Source organism: Pyxicephalus adspersus, chromosome 3, assembly GCF_032062135.1.
Source record: "Pyxicephalus adspersus chromosome 3, UCB_Pads_2.0, whole genome shotgun sequence".
Classification (NCBI taxonomy): domain Eukaryota; kingdom Metazoa; phylum Chordata; class Amphibia; order Anura; family Pyxicephalidae; genus Pyxicephalus; species Pyxicephalus adspersus.
The window spans coordinates 83,382,396-83,399,912 of NC_092860.1; the positions used below are offsets into that span (position 1 = coordinate 83,382,396).

Consider the following 17,517-nt stretch of genomic DNA (forward strand, 5'->3'; position numbering starts at 1 on the left):
CTCAGCCACTCAGCCCGTACCATTATGTGACTGGGGGGGGGGGGGGGTGCGTACAGTCCGTTCACACGCTGAGCCCACATTAATCATAGTACGTCACACCGAGCTCCGGAATTTATGTCAACGAATGCTATTTCTGTGAAGTGCTGTATTACTCTGAGAGGAATTTCTTTCTTACCCTCTGAGTATTTTGTTGTGTGTGAACTCCCCACCCCCCTTTCCTGAGTTGCAGGGAGACTCCCCTGTGGTGGCCATGTTCCTCCAGAGCTAGATGAGCGGCAGTGAGTGCGGCAGTGCTGGGCTCTCGCATGGTCTGTGTGCATTCTTCTACATTCGGTACCCCTAGGACAGCAGCATGGCAGTGGCAGTGGGCAGGCAGACTGTAAGTTGGCAATATTTTTTCCTTCCACCATTTGCATGCATTGCCTGCTTGTGACCAGGACATTCATTGTACGCCACCTCGTGTGTAAAGGTTCATTCACCGTGCCATGGCACAGGGGGAGCGGGCACGCATTGGGCACCCTCTTTGTCGTGCCGATGTAATTCTTGTGCTGCCTCTCATCTCCATAGCTAGGATGATCCATCCAGGGGAAGAAAAGCGTAGGAGGAGGTTATATAATCCAGCTAGCGGATCCATTCTTCCTCCGGGCACCGCTGCCTCTCATCATCACCATGCCAAGTCTGATATACACACCGCCTGCTATGGGTGTCATGGGTGTGTGCATGCTGATCACTGAGCCAAGGAGCTAGCAATCTACTGACACCTACTGTCATCACAGGGGGTATTATATACAGGGCAGAATGGGTGACTGCCCTGTGCCCAGGATGCCAGGGGGTCTTAGTGATCCCTTTATAAAAAAAAGTTCTGTATCTGTACTTTATAGAAAGTCGATTGCCTCTTCAAGAGGAACTAAACTGGAAACAAAAAATCCATTTACCCTTAAACCCGCAGGGCAGTCCGATCCATCCTCGGGCGCCCTGCATCATGTCCCGCGTCGTCCCGAAACCAGCGCTCTGGGCGCCGCCATCTTCGTCTCTTTTTAAGGGTTCTTCATCCTAAGTCACCCGACCCAGGCGCGAGATCGGGTGATGTAGGATGGGAAAAAAATATGCTGATTTTACTGCGCATGCGCGAGATCTGCAAATTGTTTTCTTTGCGCAAAAAAAGGAACACCCAATAGCCTCCCGGGACACGTGACGTAGGTATCCCGCTCACATTCATTCTCCACTGCCTAGGTGATTGAGAATTAGGGGGCGGTGCTGCACCCTTTTTTTTAAATAAAGGATGTTGCACAATCAGAATTTTTACATTACATCAAAGGGTTGTCTAACATTTTATGTAAAGTGAAATTTCTGAGTTTAGGTACGCTTTAAGAATGGATTAGCAATGCCAGAATTGTTATGATTGTAAAATAATCGTAATATATATATATATATATATATATATATATATATATAAATGTGCGCTGCTTGTACCTGGAATCATGTCAGTCTTTTCAGTCCCATCCTGTCATTTATAAATAGGTTGCTAGGATCCCATTAAAAAAATCAATTGCTGCTTTCTAAAATATTCTACAATGCCATGGCAGAAGCTAATGTCTGTGTAGATTGATTTATGTAGCAGCAGAACCAGTGCTGGGGGCCAATGAACTGATACAGTTTGTGACCCAGGATACAACTAATCCATCATTGTATGTATAGAGGATCAACATGTCCTAATTATAAATAGATTTCATTTTTCCAATGATGATGATTTTCCAATTTTTATATAGAATGGGTGTGCAGTGTAAAGTGTGTATTAATATTGTGATATAGAGTATATTAGTGTTTTTATATATGTATGTGTTGTTTTTGTGTGTTTATTTCAGTAAGTGATCAGAGGTGTTACAATATTTACAATGAGTTGGCTATGATTTCATGACAGACTATCATATCCTGTGATCACAAATCTGGTGGTTTTATGATTTATACAAGAAGGGTGTGGTTCTGTCTGTTCTTTTTTCATGTCTTGGATCCTTTTTTGATTTTTTTTTTCTTTGGAGTTTTATTGAAGGATCTGCTATGATGATCCCAAGCTGAAAGGTGCTGTTGTGTTATCCCAGTTGCATGCTTGTAGTGTTCCATCCAGAGGAGGTGTTAGAGGTTACAATATAAGATGTGAAGGCATCTCTTTGTTGGCTGCAGTGGCCGGATGGAGAGGCCTCACCCCATCCCGCTCTCAGTTTCCCCCCTCATCCAGCCCTTGGACAAACAGTTATCATTTCCTTTCTCATTGCTGTCTGGCTATCTGAGCTGTGTGGGTTTGCTGTGTGCTAGTGCAGATGTGAATCATAAGATGATTGTCTTCATTACAAAGCTTAAAACATTATAAATGCTCAAGGAGCAATAAATAAATTGGTTGCAGTAAGGATTGGTGAACAGGCTTAGAACTCCTCTGTTCCTTTGGCTATGATACTTTGTATTTTGCTGTGTGCCTTGTTGAAGTTTTTATTTAAGTGGACCTGTACTCAAAATGTCGCGGTCGCCAACCTTTCGGATCTCACAGACCACTAAATTCATCATTTTAAATCCTGTGAACCATTAATATGAATTTAAAAAAAAAAAAGATAAATACATTTGTAAAATAATGATCTTCCTTAAGGGTGCCTGATAAGGACTGTGGAGGCTCAGATTCATTGATTAGCTCACAGTTAAGTGAAGCATTACTATTGTTACTATTATCATTAGTTGCATTATCTTTGGGATTACTAAAGAATTGCAAAATATGTGTTTGCTTTTTCTCACCTATGGGTTTGTTTAATTCCAATCTAAGACCAAACAAGAAATTATAGTTATCAAAGTCAAACTATTTGATGCCATTTAATATAACAGTTAAAGAAAATACACAGGTAAGGTCATAGTGACCTAAACGAACATCTGAGAAATAAACAAATATCATAAAACAATCGGATGACAATCGGTATTTGCGGAGCGGGGTGACTTGTAATGGTGGAAACAAGACTGAAGTGTACGGCTTGGCAACGATTACTTCATACAACGTAAGACTACACTGACGTCACACTGCGCATCTCTTGTTTTTCCGTCTCTAGTACAGTTTGTGAATATATTGCAATATAAAGGCGAAAATTTCATTCAGAATGTAAGAATTGATTAGAATAATATTTTTGTTTTATTATTAATAAAAGTGCAAATAATGTCCAAATTTTTCTGTGGACCACCAAAATTTTTCTCACAGACCACTGGTTGGTGACTGCTGCTCTAAACACTTTTCTTTTCAATACATTTTTTAGAGTTTTTAGTATTACAGAAAGACAGGTTCAACTAAACTTTAATGTAACAGTTTTCACCCAAACATCAATCATTACAAAAAAACTTTATATATATCGTGAATGAATGTGGGAGTAACACTTAAAAGACCCATGAGTAACCTGTTATGATAATAGGAAATTAGGTACTATTAGATCCAGTGATGCTTCCAATGTAATTAGTGGGACCAAAGACTTAAAGCGTACCTAAACTCAGAAATTTCACTTTACATAAAAGGGTAGACAACCCTTGATCGAGAATGAATGGGAGCACAAAGCCTCCCGGGATACCTACATCACACATCCCGGGAGGCTCCTGGGTGCACCTTTTGCACATGCCTGAGCATTTTGGACATATGCAGAAGGAGCGTTTTCGTGAAAAAAAAAATTTGCTGATCTCATGTATGCGCAGTGAGATCAGCAAGTTTTTTTTCATCCTACCAATCTCGCGCCTGGGTTAGGTGACGTAAGAAGAAGAACCAAAAAGAAGAAGGGAAGATGGTGGTGCCCAGAGCGCGGAAGACACCTCCGGATGGATCGGACTGCCTTGCAGGATTCAAGGTAAGTGTATTTTTTTGTTTTAGGCAGTTTTCAGTTTAGTTCTGCTTTAACAGGCCTATCCTGGTGATATTAAGACCCTAAACACTATGTTAAACTTAATAAGATCCTGATTATGTATGCTTTTTCTTTGCCTTGTGGCTCTGAAGCTTCATCATTGGAGATCTCCCCCTCCCTATTGAAAAATACAGTGTACAGTGCCAACTGTTTGCTCTATCCTTTGATAGAGCAAACATCAGCTCTGAATTATGCCACATAAATCCTGCACTTTTGCACAGCTGCCTGCAACTATCAGCCTGTAGAAGGAATGTTACACGAGCTATTGTCACAATACTTTCATTTTTTAAGCATTGATCATAAGCTGGGGTTCCATGTTGTTGGGTTGGTGTTGAAGGTCAAAAATTGCCAATTCAAGTAATTGGAGTTGATCAGTAGCAAAATGTTTTACAGATGAGTACATGCTATTGTGCATTGGTAATTCATATGCAAAATATGTTGTGTCAATATAGGTGTGCTTTAAAGCAAAAAAAAAATTCAGGTAGGACAGGGAATGGTTTTCAGATTGGTTTTGTTAGTCCTGTAAATATTTGTGTTGACGCCGAAGCAGGAGTGGAGGAGAAAGTTTTCATTAGAGATGCTCATTCTGGTACCTATTCACACTTTGACTTTGTGGTACCCAACAGGTATATCATGCTACTGAAATGCATAAACCTAGGTGCATTGGGGTGCCAATTATTAGGATGACGTGCTGCTTTACAAAAAGGTGCTCAGATGTTTTTTTATGCCTTGATTCTTACATTACACATAGCAAAGTGTTGTGTTTATGATACAAATAGTATAACTGGGGTCTAAGAGTATTTCTTGTTACAGGGGTAGGTGCTTATTTCCTGTATACTTAAAGCTATTCCTTGGGTGTCCACTTTCAGTTGTAGTGTTAGATTATTGATAACGGCCAATATTTAGTAAAAATACAAATTCCTGAATCAGTGATGTCTTCAGACAATCGTGTGACCCTAAGCTACCATCTGTTTCCAATTGATTAATATTTTAACTGTGTATTATATGAGACAGATGAGACATCCTTGATGAATGTTATAAGTCCAATAGTGATGTGCCAACTCTCTGAACATAAAGTATGGAAACAAATGATCTTTTTGTGTTACATGTTTTTTAAAAAGTCCATTTCGATGTCTTGGAGATGGAGAATGCTATTTTGTTATACAAATAAAGTATTGATGATTTTGGTAGCTATTTAGTGGTATCCTTAAAGTCTGCTGCATTTTGTGTTAAGATTCAGAAGGTATTAGCTTGACTTTGGAATTAGATGGACTTTAAGGCTTAACACAAGCCTCACCTTTAGTGTTGTTAAGTTGTACAGTCTTGTTATTTGTACTGAAATTATTTAAGGCCTTTTCAGATGCGAGGTGCAAAAACGCAGGATTGTGCTGCTTCACAGCCAGGAGGCAAACTGCACCATGTACAACTACATTTGCACATGACTGTGCCCACAATGACCATGCGGGACAAAGTATTTTGTCACTTTTGAGAACTGCACTGCAATTTGCTGCAGCCACATCCAAAAAATGGTTTCCGTCTGTCCCTGGGTGTGGCTGGGACTGCAGTTGAGTCCGCTGCAAAACTTTACAGCTCACCATGGGTTTTAAATGGCCCTTGCTCTGATTTTACTGCACACTGCAGCAAGATAAAACACATCTCATTTTCTGACTGATAGACTTCCAGCATCATCCAGCCCTTTCCTTCTTTGCCTTACTGTCCTTGGCCCATCCATTTATGTCATTGATGTCATTTCAGGCATAGAGGTTCTTCATCACCTGTGGGCATTACATGTTGATGGCCCGCTGTTTTCAGAAAACTATGCACGTCCCCTCCAACCATCCATGAGTTGCATTTAAAAGTGCAGAGATCCAGTGCTGACATCACTGGACATAATAAAGAAATATAATGAGAACAGAGACATTTTTAATTAAACCTCATTCAGTGTTCCTCCCAGCCCCTTTTAGCTGGGCCCACTGCCCGGCACTTTTCAGTGACCACATGGCTGGTTTTGGGTGGTTACTGAGGAGTTGGGCTGCCACCCACCTACAATTTCTTCCAGCCTATCCGGGTTGAACACTGCTCATTAGTTTGTTGAGCAAGCAAGCCAATACATAAGTAAACTTCAATGTTAAGAAATAAAAATAACTTCTTGAAGCAAAAGACAATTAACAAATACAATTTTTCCTAAACTTTGACATTTAAAGTTGTGTTGATCCCTTGTGTTATAAACAGGAAAGCATTTTTTTTAAGCGGTTTCATCTGTAAGTAATTTCTCCATGATGCCTAAACTTCTACAATTGTCAAAAATATTACAGATTTTTTTATTATGTTGGCTGTATTTTATGTAAGTCTGTCAACACAACAACATTTTTGTTTAATAATTACTGCATGAAAATCATTTCTAAAGAAGTAAAATATCACAGTGAATTTAGTGAAGGTCAATGGAGGTCTCAAACAGAAGGGGTGCACCAAAACAAAGTATTTTTTACAAACCTGTATAGAAGGAGCACTGTAGGGGATGCTCCACGGAGCTATATTATGAAAAGGAATATTTTCTCTGTTTCTTATCTATGTGTACATTATAAATGATGTTAGGTCAATAAAATGTAAGTCACTAGTTTTTGTACTCTCTGTGTTTACAGTAGTTTATGTAATAATGATAGGAATAATTTGACTTTTCTTCCTGTTCAAGGAGTTTCCCACACTCTGATGGGACACATCTGCTATTGGTGAAGTTCACTTTTAGGATAATGTGTGTGACATTGGTGGGAATGTGCTGCTTTGTTTGCCATTTATTATTGTGGTATGTCAAATAATGTGTTTTACCTGCTGCATCTATTTATTAGAACAGTTCATAGGATAATAAAATATAAAAAATGACACTTTCAGTACTGCATAGGTACAATAGATAATTGTTACTTGTTTGAGTTTAGGTCCACCTTAACCAACACTTGGGACCATGGCTGGTGGCAGTGAGTGTTAGGACAGCTAATGGGCCATTGACTGCTTTAAAAGATGTTTTCTTTTAAACCTATGTTCACAATGAAAGACCTCCAACTTTCCCTGTAAGAAAACACTTTCTATGTTCCACGTGGCTTTCTGTTTAAACATCCAGCATGTCAGTGTTGCATTTACTCCTGTGCACTGCAGACAGACTTTACTTTTAGCTACACAGAGACAAAACCTGGCATCCCTTGCTTATCACATACCTTGTCTCATCACTCACTACATGGGGCTGTAAAGGTGCGTACACACTTCCAATTTTTATCGTTCCAATCGAACGACGAACGATCGATTGGGCAAAAAATCGTTCGTAAAAAAGTAACCAACGACGCCGACGAACGAGGAAAGTCGCTGGAAACGAACGACCGGACCGACGGATCGGATTGGACGATGATCGTTGAACATCGTTCGTGTGTACGGTCGTTCGTTGATCGTCCATGTTCAGAGCATGCGTGATGAACGAACGTCCGTTCACTTTCCTGTCGTGCACATAGTTCCTCTATCGCTCAAACGATCGTATCTATTGTGTGTACAATATCTACGAACGATCGTGTCGTTACCTCTATGTGCAGGATCGGTGCTATACGATCGTTCGTGTATATCGTGCAGGAACGTTCGTCGTTCGTTTTCCAACGATAATAATTGGAAGTGTGTACGTAGCTTAAGTGTAATAGGTGTATACCAGCCTTCTCAACTAAGGTGCCATAAAATCCTAGGGTTCTTCATGAGGTTGCTAGGGGTTACTTATGACAATTTCTGCCTCTCTGATAGCAATAGACTATTATGGCATTTTCCCACTTTTCATTAATGTAATTGTCTTCACACTATGCTAATGCACCAAAGCCTGAAGCTTTACATTGGCAAATGTTTCCTGAGACATAAATGTCCATTTAAGGCTTCTTTCATGTATACATTTTTGTAGTGGGTTAAAGGATCTTAGTTCTGTGTGTTTCTATATATAATTATATAACTCCTCTTCTTCATCTCCCTAAACAACACTATTTGCTGACATCTAATTATTCTGCTTGTTGGGTTTGCTAGAAAAGTAATTTTTAAGTTGTGAGCTTAGGCGGATTTCACCAAGAGCAGAATAATTTATACTGTAATATAATTGAAGTTGTGCCAAAAAAAGACCTAAACGGAACATAGGACCAATCATGGGTATGGCCAGTAGTCTCCCTGACTCAGATCTTTTACCATTACAGCCTTGTGCTGTGCTTTGTCTCTTCGGGCTGATGTCATCTAGTTTGAGACTTGGTTTTGCTCCCTTTTATCAGAGCTACCAACCCAATGACTGTGATCTAATAACAAGTGAGGGAAAACAAAAAGTCCAAAGAAAGAATTAAGTAAAGTAATCAATTCTGCCAGATCACTAATTGACGGAATACTCATGAATGACTGCTGCTGGTAACAATATGGAATAAAGCTACGTACACACTTCCAATTATTATCGTTGGAAAACGAACGACGAACGTTCATGCACGATATATACGAACGATCGTATAGCACCGATCCTGCACATAGAGTTAACGACACGATCGTTCGTAGATATTGTACACACAATAGATACGATCGTTTGAGCGATAGAGGAACTATGTGCACGACAGGAAAGTGAACGGACGTTCGTTCATCACGCATGCTCTAACCATGGACGATCAACGAACGACCGTACACACGAACGATGTTCAACGATCGTCGTCCGATCCGTCGGTCCGGTCGTTCGTTTCCAGCGACTTTCCTCGTTCGTCGGCGTCGTTGGTTACTTTTTTACGAACGATTTTTTGCCCAATCGATCGTTCGTCGTTCGATTGGAACGATAAAAATTGGAAGTGTGTACGCACCTTAAGGGCAGCAGGACGCCTGCACATACTCTCCTCTCTATAGAATGTATAGCACTCGCTTGTTCCTTCTGTTACTGGAAACTATTGGAAAATATTTTTTTTAACCTTAAAAATTGAGCATCTGTATAGGACTTAAAGCTCCTGCTTTTTTTAAGAGTAAACTGTAGCCGTCAGCCTGGAAAACCAATCTTGACCTTTTGCCCGTCTACCCCTTTTTCCCACTGCAGTTTGTCCAGATATGCAGTTGTTGTATTATTTCCCATGTAACCTAGGTACACACACTAAGTAATTGTCATCCGAGATGATCATATTAATCTCAGGTGGAAATCTATTGTGTGTACAGCGGTCCCCCATCATCATTCAGTGATCCACTGTGGATCCCATAGAGGTTTATGGAGGTGCCTCCTGCCTGTCATCCCCCTCTCCATTGTGTTGCTGGAAACAATCAAGAAAGATCTTTCCTGCAACAGAAAAATGACGTGTGTACGTGCCCCTAGACCCATAAGCAGACAGGTCAGGCAAAAATTTGCTGTTGGAGCAAAGCCTTCCCTGCACATTTATATGTTACACATGAGTGTAGTACTAGATCATATCTATTTTCTCCAACTTGCATACGTGCAGTATACTGAAGTAGCCAGATATGTAAACATTTTTTCTTTTAATCCGGATGTTACTTTTTTTGTGAATGACAGGAAGAGTTATAGGGCCTGACCGGTATGTTGCTGCTGATGTAATGCAACACACCCTCAGCAACTGGTCATTCCTTCCGTTGGAAATGACAAATTAGGGTCTGGCATGTGTGCACACCTCTGCATTTTCCTTTAGATTGCTCAGAGGATTCCTTAATGTTAGTAGGTTTGGCCTAATCTACATTAGTAAAAAAAAAAAAATATATCTCCTGGGTTTGTGTGTTGTTCATTATAATGATGGGATTTAAAAAAAATGCCATACAGCAATGAGAAATCCATAGCTGCATTATTATGTGTATGTTTGTCAAGCAGAGAGGTGCATAGACTGGCCATATTATTTCCTTCAAATGCTATACCCTCCAGTAGATACCTGCTGGCTCTCTTCTCTTGCTTGAACATTGTCTGGAAATCCAACATGGCTTTTATGGAATGGGATTTGTGATGGAAGTCCAACAATTTTAGCTGGCATGGAGAGTAGTCATCTATGATGTTTGTGTGTTGTTTCAGTGTTTTTTCCAAATACCAGTTTATTCTTTTGACCATTTATATTTATTCTAAATAGCTAATAGTTTTAACCTTCACCTTCACCAATTAGTCAAATGAGAGTACAAAGAAATGCTAATGAGAATGTAGATTTGTTTGATAAGACTTTTAGATGTCTGAATAGAAATGAGCTCTGGGATAATGGGGTTATGCATGGCTGCTGTACTTTCTGAAGACCTCCTTTTCCTATTCCCAAGTGACCATTTGTTTGATCTTTTTTTATGTAAATGTGTGAGAGATTCCCCTAATCAGATGGCCATATTGGACCTGTCCTTGCAGGTTAATGATCACACAAGAACCATGGAAAAATGGGAAGGTGCCTACAACTAAGCATGTGCTGCAATGGGCCTGTATTGTGTTTTCTTCTGCTTGCTGTTTGTTCTCTGGTGGGGTTTGCACTCAAGTCTATGGAAATAGAAGTCTCCCTAGTCAGATGGAGGTCAACTGCAAGTAACATGCACCTGCCAAAAACTTCTGGATTATTTCAAACGCTTCTCTGATGATACGGATGACACAAACGGTAATTCCTGTCAGCAGATATGGAAGATGGGTTTAGACAGAGTGTTGAGGACAACCTAGTGTTTCTTAACCTTCTATTGTCTGCAATATAATTTCTCATATATGCCAAGTCTGTTCCTTTATATCTAGAGCATACGAATATTATTTCCATTTTCCGGAGTCTTTATAACCCTAAGATTGTGATTGCATATTTCTTTGCCGTGAGGTCAATCAAGCAGCACAAAGTAGAAATAAACTGTGCAGTCCAGGAGCCAGCTTTATTGTAGGTCTTCAGTCTTGGGTTTTCTTACAGCACAACATTACTAAACTTAGAATTCTGGGGAGGGGGGACGGGGTGGATTTCACTGTTTAGTCATATAAATCATTTGGAAAGCTGTGTATAATTAATAGATTGCAGAAATACCCTAGGTTTGCACCTGTGCCAGCTAAATAAATGTTCCTTGATGAATTTAATCAATAATTTGTTTCTACTGTAATTTAACTAATGTGTAAAAAGTCAATTAGAAACATGTACTGAGGGAAATTTCTTAATTGATGGGGGTGGGATGGCATACTGTGAATGATATGAGGATGAAGCAATATCTCCTAGTCTGCATACATTGGCAGTTCTTGCTGGGGAACTTAAAATGTTGGCTTTAAAAATTAAAAGATATTTTTGGTTGTAAACTGATAAAAAAAAACAAAACACTTTCAGTTAGTATTTTAGCAAATGAGAGCCGGACATTGTTAGGGGTTATATACATTTTCTTTTCGTATTTAGATTTAGATATACTTTAAGTTCACAAGGTTTATGTATGTGCCTTCAGGAGGTGCTCAGATTAGACTGGTGTACATCATAAAACAGGATCGGTGTAATTATACAGGATAACGAAAATGATGAGCAGTCTGATCGATGTTCACATACAGCCATATCTAGGACATTTTGCCTTTCTGTGTTCTAGTAGGAGAAAATGAGGACACCATATGTGATTTTTCTTTAGGCTATTGATGCCGTCTCGTGTTTCCTGTTTGGCAAATTCAGTAAAGTAGTCATGTGTGTCTGTATGTTCAATATTTTGTTTATATGTGTCTTTCTTACTAATTATCCTTGGTCGACATCCACAAGGAATTTTGGTCAAAAATAAAAAATGTGGCTGAAGCTAGAAAGGATTTATTAAACGTCGATTTCTCTGAACAACTTTTTGGCATTTTCTCAGCCAGATCCATTTTGGGGAGTTAGAATTTACTATCAGTAAGCAAAGCCTAACTAGGCGATGGGGCATTTTAAAATGGGTAGTCTTTAACACAGATTGTATAAAACTGAACCGAGAATAAACAGAAAATGAAGATCTGTGTATGTGAACTGTCATATCTGCCAGAGGATTTGTGATTCTGTTTAGCATGTTATGCAGTGCAGGGTCTCTGGTCACACACAGGTGAAACATGGACAAGGAACAGCACTTAGTTCACTATTTTTCAATCCTATCCGCAAGCCCTTGTGTAGAACTGTGCCATGCAGCATAGGTTAATTGCTTTCCATTGCTCTCTAAGCCTAAGTTCATTTGGACGGTTCAACGTTATCAATATGAGACTATTGCCAGCTGGTATGTAAAATCTGAATGTCTTACCCATCTAAGATAAAGGACAACCCCTAAAGGTTTGTTCACCTCTCTCTGGCATTTGTTTCAGATGTTAGACATGACATATGAGCAGATCATGTAGGTGACTCCAAAGTGTGGCTGCTGTCCCAGTAGCAGATGTGGTTTCAGCTGAAGTTTTAAAACATAGTCTGATCCCCGGCTCTGGAAATAACACCCATGGATCCAACTAAGGCCTAATACACACATTTTTTAATCTTGCTTTGTAAACCATACTCTGCAAAGCATCACATTCAGAAACCATTTACAAATAACAAGCATCAAACAGCTTTCTTGGGACTTTTAAGAGACACCCTTCTGCTCCAGTATGAGATGGTTTAATACAGAACTTAATGCAAATGCCTTTTTAGTTATAAATAACATTCTAGGAGAAATCAGCACTATTGCCAGCACCTCCATTAAGAGGACAAAGGCTGCTATTGCTGACTCCTAATCTAATTATCCTGGTCTGACCATCTCACTTTAAAAGACGGTCACTTAGCTGGAATAAGTATGCTTATGAGGACATCAGAGTTGTCCCTAAATGTATTGATCTGACTACTGGCTCCAGGTCAGTGAGTATTGTAGCCAAAGTATTACCATCATAGGCAGCCTGCTGTCTTTTTTAGGAGCCCCATATGTCTCCAAGAAAAGGCTTACTTGAAAATGTTGTTTTTTTTTTTTTCCCCGTAAAATGTTAAAGTCAAGGTGAAGCAGAGCCAATATGTGTGTGTCCTTTTGTGTCACAGTCACTCTTCAAGTTTACTCAGAACTAAAATGAAATCTAAAAGCTTTAGGAAGCTATGATTTAGTTTTAAGGTTGGGAATAAAGGGGGTCATTTTTGGGTTAGGATCAGGTAATATTTTAGGGGCTTCCCTAAATTAGCTTAAATATTGGGGGTAATGTTAGGGTAAAAGTGGAACTAAAGCCTGATCTCCTCAGATTTCTGGCATTAAAGGTGAGCTGCACATGAGCAGTTCCAGATTTAGTTGCCAGGGAAACCTGACAATCCCAGCTTCCCTTGTATATGCTGGGATGAATGAACTCCAGCAAAGGCATCATCCCAGCACAGCCAAACAAGATGGCTAAAGTTTGCCTGTAGGAATAAGACTAGAAGAAAAGTGGTGGAGGTAGGTAAGTTGTGTAGATTTAGTTCCACTTCAAGGGTTTATTTTCAGGGGATTGATTACTTGAAGACTCCCTGGGGCTCAATTCTCAGCATCAAAACCCAACAAACTTAAAGGATCTGTGCTCTTTTCTGACAGTGTAACTTCACATTTGTTGGGATAAATTCCGCTCTGGGGGATCTATGTGCATTGTAAGGGTTTTACTACACTTTGTTGCAGGTTCTTACCTATTACTGAAGACATTGCGGTTTGACCATATCCTTTCCAAACTGATTCCTGTATCCGGACAGCTAGTTTGGTAAAATCACCTCGTGATAAGGAACAATTCAGAAGCTGCATCTCATTAGACGTAATAAATCTTGGGGAGTATCATACCAAAACTGAAATTCCTATTGCAGAGGATGCCTGAAATTTGACCTGTATCTTATTACAGACTAAAGGCTATGTACACACGTGCAATAATTGTCGTAGTAAAGGATCTTCCATTACGATCGTTCGTCGTCCATGGATCCACCAGGACGGTCGTTTGGATGATGGACGACGAGCTCTGTACGCGTGTAAAATTCTCGACCGATATCAGCCCTGAGATGATTATGGGACGAGAACAATTGCACGTGTGTACCTAGCCTTAGAAGTCTGGATAATCCACCAGTCAGTGGCATTTTGTGGTATCTGGGTTCTGCTACATATCTTTTCAAAATGTACCGAACAGTCAGGGGGGAATATGTTGCTATAGTGACGAAGTAAGGTGGTACAATTGTGTATTGTTCATACTGGTCACTAGGTCAGTTTCATTTTTATTCGTGATGATATGCTGTTTTACATACCGCGTTTTTTGGTTTAGCAGTCATTTAAGGCAAAATGAGAATGACACCATAACTAAAAACAAAAGGAAAAAAGCTGAACAGAAAGATGTGCAATGATTCTTAAACTATTAGAACTTTGTATAATCCGTTTATCTGTATGCCTCGTGTGTTTTTTTCTCTTTAGCTGTATTACTAATTGTGTTTTCCAAAGCCACATCTTCCTGCTTTTCTTAAGTCCTCCAAACAGGAAGTGGGTTGGATGTATCTGGGTGCCTTGTCTAAGTTAAAAAAATAAACAGCTTGCTGTACACCACTGGATATATTACATATTTTTCAGTCCAGGACTAAAATATTACATGTGGCACATTGTAAATTGTTTGCATCCAACTGTAACTTGGACAGTGATATTACCTATTGAATTAGATACACAATTCCTTTTACCTACACAGGCAGAACCATTAGAACATGTTCAAAACTGAATACTAGTCAGCACCTCAAAAGTACCCCAATACCTCTCTACCATCAGACCCCGAACCTTCAGAGCCAGGAGGAGTCCCAAGACTCTGTCAGTCTTTGTGTTTGTGCAGTGTTTGTTTTAGTGTGACCTTGCTGTTGCTGTTAAATGTCAAGGCAAGGATATTCTTATCTAGAAATTGTGGTATTTTTGACTAATAGCTTCACTAACAACAGTTTATAAAAAATAGTTTTTACAATAATAATTGTGAATCCTATAAACATCCTTTGGCAACACTAGGAGGGTTTAGTCCCAACACATACTCGCTATGTCTACTAGATATCATGAAGGGTCTGCATACCCACGTGTATCAGTTCAGTTGCAGAGCTGCCATGTTTCCAACACGATCACTGCGCTGTGTCTAGTGGTATACATGAAGTTGTAGTATAGAATACAGAAACATGATTGTGGCTGGTAACTCGCCATATCCAGCTTCGGTTCATACGACATTCACATTACACACAACTGATTTAGACGTGTTTGATCAGTAAATCAGTTATGCTCATATGGAAACCTATCAAGGCAGTCTTTCCTTCTATTGCTGGCTTTTAGGGATAACATGGCTAAAATGGTTTTTAATTACTTTGGAGTATGTGGTTAAAAAAGGCCACCCAGTACTGTGAAATACTATTAACATACAATTTTAGTATTGGTTTAATTGTTAATGTTTTGTCACCCACAGTTGTCTTTTACAGTGTTATGTAATGGTGCTATATAAATAGAAAATTGTATTGGTTCTACCCATATGTAGAAAAAATGTTTTAAATGTGCTTTGGATGCCAACACATCATAAAGTCCATCAAATCACACCTCAAAAATGCATTGCAATGTAAGGACATAAGTGTAAATTCAGGCTTAAACATAGGTATGTTGGGGGTGTAAGCCCTCGTGGGTCCTATCCATTCATATTGTAACATCAGAGAGAATCTGGGCTATGAGGTGTAGAAAAATGCCATTGTAGTGCCAGGATGGAGTAGTGCATGTATTTAACAATATCACTGCTTTTGTGTATGGCAAGTTTGATTTGTGTTTTTTTATGTCTGGGGTGATTGGTTTGTGCTTTTCACTTGTGTCTTAAGATGTGTGAAAAAGAATCCCTAAAAATAACACATAAACCCTCCCATATGAGCCATTTTCCCTTTTGATGTTTTTTTTTTTTTTTGGTATTTTTGGAATTCTTATTTCAAAGTCTGTTTTTAGTTTACATGTGTGCAGTTTAAGTGTTATTTCAGGACGTGTAATATTAGCAACGCAAGATTTTCAAAAGCTGTATTTTGCCTGCTATTTTCAAATCCCCAAATTGTTTGGTGTGTCTGAAGTATGCAAACAGATGAAGAATGAAAAGGATTTGGTTTCATTTTGCATATATTTTTGTCCACAAACTGAGTGATCCTGAATTGTGATTGGGTCCCTCCAATCATCCTTTCAGCAGGGGTAGTTGGGGCAAAAGAATAATAAAAAAAAAAAAAAAAACCATAACCAAAATCATTTTATTTTGTCAAAAAAGTATGTTGGTAGTGTTGGGGAAAAATAAATATTGTATCAACTGCATGCAAGCATTGAGGTTTATGAAGTCAATATTTATGTTTGATTTTGGGAGAGGTAATTGCCTGCACCTTGTAATTCCAGCTTCACAGCATCAGGCTTAGTCTGCTATGCATATTAATGTTTGATGTGATTAAAGTCCCTCATGTACACTGCTGATATTGTTATTTCCATTCAAATATCCCAGTGAATGCACTTTGACAGTCAATGTTTGCAAATGGTCCATCTCTTTTAAACACTCTTTGAAGGTAGTATAAATCAGCCTAACAAATTAAGAAGACTAAACAAAGAAGAACAGAATTGAAAGAATTTTTTAGCTCCAGTAGTATAGTTCTCATAACACATGTATGGTGCTCAAGGCAGCACTTCTGCTCAGTCGCTTAGTAGTGCTCAGTCGCTTAGTAGTGCAGGTCCTACTACAGAACGGGGGGGCGTTCCAGGGAGGCTTCCATTACATATTGCAGAGCCACAGGGCAATGAAAGGAATACTTCCCCTTTAGTTCCAGATTCCTAACTCATTGGATCTGAGTAAGAACCCGGGCAGGGAAAACATGATTTCCTAGCCATGGGGTTACACAATACCTACCAAGTGGACCAGAGTTTGGGCACCATTGATTCATTAAAACTTTATCTTGCATTTTTTTTAGAATATGTTTTGTACTTCAGTTTGTATTTTGTGGTATTTTACATAGACTGCACATAACATGGATTGCAGCCAAAAATAAGTACACTATCATATGTTTAACATATGTAATGCAAAAGTAAAGAACCTCAGCTTTTACAGATCTTTTCTAGGTTTAATAAATCCTCATGTTGGCACAGTGGCCGGAAAATTACTGCACTGCAGGGCTCACTGGACCTGAAGGAATGAAAGGTGTAATATTATGTTTACATATATTCTCTAGTCTGTACATGTTTATCACATTTACATTTTCGTAAATTCTTCATGATCCTGCTACTGCATATTGTTTGATTGATTAGAAAACCCATCATTCAGTTATATTAGAGACACAATGACCTTTTACCCTCTTATTCAGCACAGTACCCTCTACTACTCTACTAAACAAGTAGGCTAAAACATTTGGTAAAACATGTAACTGCAGTGTTTAATGTTCATATATCTGTAGCATTTATTGTAATGCAAAGCATTTTGTACTTTCTGGTGCGATTCATGAAACTACTGTTGTGCACCTGTTATAAACTTGCATTGAGGTGCACTGCTTTAAAAAGGCCCAATTTTTCTATTTGTTGCCTTGCCGTTTTAGCCCATTCAGTATGAAAGAGGTGCCTATGCACAACATACCCCACATCAAAGTGCGTGTGATCGCACACTGCAACTGACCAGAACGGTTTTGAAGGGCCCCCAAGGTAATTTTGTGGTCTCGTTATGAGAGCA

At 39.2% G+C, this 17,517-nt stretch overlaps 1 protein-coding gene across 3 annotated transcripts in view; it reads left to right on the forward strand.

Annotated features, from left to right (window-relative positions):
- The first annotated feature begins 198 nt into the window (after positions 1–198).
- Positions 199–17,517, forward strand: part of SEPTIN11 (septin 11) — a 57,914-nt gene continuing 40,595 nt past the window's right edge. For 2 of the 3 annotated variants that reach the window (XR_011919915.1, XM_072405486.1), the window contains exon 1: positions 203–379. Coding sequence is in view for 2 of the 3 variants with exons in the window: in XM_072405486.1 (XP_072261587.1) it covers positions 353–379 (27 nt within the window). In the remaining variant the exon portion in view is untranslated. Of the gene's footprint in view, positions 380–17,517 lie in introns of all 3 variants that reach the window. The other variant, XM_072405485.1, reaches the window with a different exon arrangement.